The sequence below is a fragment of the Nematolebias whitei genome, unplaced genomic scaffold (assembly GCF_014905685.2).
Source record: "Nematolebias whitei isolate Nwh7 unplaced genomic scaffold, NemWhi1 Nwh_scaf_104, whole genome shotgun sequence".
Lineage (NCBI taxonomy): Eukaryota > Metazoa > Chordata > Actinopteri > Cyprinodontiformes > Rivulidae > Nematolebias > Nematolebias whitei.
The window spans coordinates 13,652-15,466 of NW_023618649.1; the positions used below are offsets into that span (position 1 = coordinate 13,652).

The following is a 1,815-nucleotide window of genomic DNA, read 5'->3' on the forward strand; positions in this document are numbered from 1 at the left end:
GTACCTGGATGGTGTTAGTGTTTGTACCTGGAAGCAGATGGGTTTCTGGAGGTCCTGAACTCTGAATTGTTTGAGGAAACGTTCGTCTTGGCTCCAGAACAGCCGGATGTCTGGGATGCTGTACAGAACCATGGCTAGTCTCTCTAGACCCAAACCAAAGGCCCAGCCCAGCTTGTTCTCTGCCCCCACTATAAAAAACAAACAAACAAACAAAATATCAAGAAGAAGCCAACAAACCAGTTTGCAGAGTGGTTTATAGACATACATAGACCAGTTCTTTATTTCAGCTTTTATCTCTGAGTGGAGAAAAGGTTTTCTGTATGTTCTTTAGTGCTTTTCTTCAGAACAACCACAAACACACAAATGGACCAACGGAACCTCTTCTGAACCAGATCTGGCATCAGAACCACTCCAAGACACCAGCTATGACACGTTTGGGACCAAAGAGCCTTTAGAGACAAAAACCTATGGATCAACGCAAAACAAGGCCGAGACTTTCAAAACAAAACTCCAACAGGACTTTACATAAATCATAAAAACTTACTGATGATAAACGGGTCGGACGATGAGTCTCACTCAGTGTCAGTAAAATATCTCCTCTGTACTAAACGTTTGGTTTCAACGGACACAGCCTCATCTTTCTACTTTAAACTCCGTTATTTTTGGACTTTATTGATCGAAAAGGAGAACAATCTTTCCTCTGGGCAGAAAAAGAAGTGTAGAAAAGACTTCGGCTCAACGTCAGGTTTGACTCGATGTGAGGAAGACTTCAGGACGAAGGACGAAGGACTCGGTTCTTGCTTCATCTGTTGAGCAGAAATTATGAGTCTGTGTTGGTTTTCAGAGCGGAGGTCAGCGGGGGCGGAGTCTGCTAAGGAACAAACAGGAAGCAGAAGGATCACCTGCGTTGATGCTGACTGATGGTGTGTAACCTCGGAACACCTCCTCCTCTCTGCACCGGTACCGGTCCAATCAGCTGCCAGGGAAAGTGGTCTCTATGCTAATGGGCGGCGAGGGGCGGCGGGTCACAGGAATAAATCAGAAACATCAGAGACACCTCCTCCTCTTCCTCATGGTCTTCAGAGCTTCAGATGTTTTATTTTCATTTCCTTCCTCTCTAAATTAAAACACTTCTCTTCCTCGTGTTTTAGATTTTTAGTGAGAATCAGACGAGAACCGAGATAAAAACAGAAACTTGGTCAATGTTTTTGACGTCTGAGGAGTTTTGAGGACTCCGAGCTCTGAGGAGAAGACTGGAGGAGCTGGAAACACTTTCAGCTGTTTCCAAACACCACCACGAGTTGACAGATTTTATTTTCCTCCATCATCGCTCAACGTAAGCTGAAGGAACGGTGGTGAGAAAGAGCCATTCCTCCACGAGCGTTAATTTTGTCCAGTTTTTCAGAACCTCTGGAGACAAAAAGGAACATTGTGTCATCCCACAAATCCGTCAGATTTGAACCAACAACCCAAACGCAGTGAAATAATAAAGAAGTTAAAAGTTTGCCAAAATACGGTTTGAATACCCAGCGCTGAATGACTGCTAGACGTAGCTGAAGCTGAGCTCTTAAAGCTAAAACAGAAGACTAGCTAAATGCTAAAACAAGCAAAACACAGGTTAAATGCTAAAATGAGTAAAACACTAGCTAAAAGTCAAGTCAACTTTATTTATAGAGCACATTTAAAACAGAACCTGTTATCAAAGTGCTTAACAACAACAACAATCAATGAGTAAATTAAAGAGAAATATATATAAACATATATACACAATACACTAATAATAATAATTGAAGAATTAAAGAAAAATTAAAGAAG

The 1,815-nt window shown here is 41.8% G+C and overlaps 1 protein-coding gene across 1 annotated transcript in view; it reads right to left on the minus strand.

Moving 5' to 3' along the window:
* The window catches only part of LOC119429210 (phenylalanine--tRNA ligase, mitochondrial-like), a gene marked incomplete at its 3' end in the record, with an annotated part of 16,452 nt that overhangs the window by 7,267 nt on the left and 7,370 nt on the right, over positions 1 to 1,815 (minus strand). Inside the window, exon 2 of the mRNA XM_037696885.1 lies at positions 28 to 188. Within this exon, the coding sequence (XP_037552813.1) occupies positions 28 to 188 (161 nt within the window). The remainder of the gene's footprint in view (positions 1 to 27; positions 189 to 1,815) is intronic.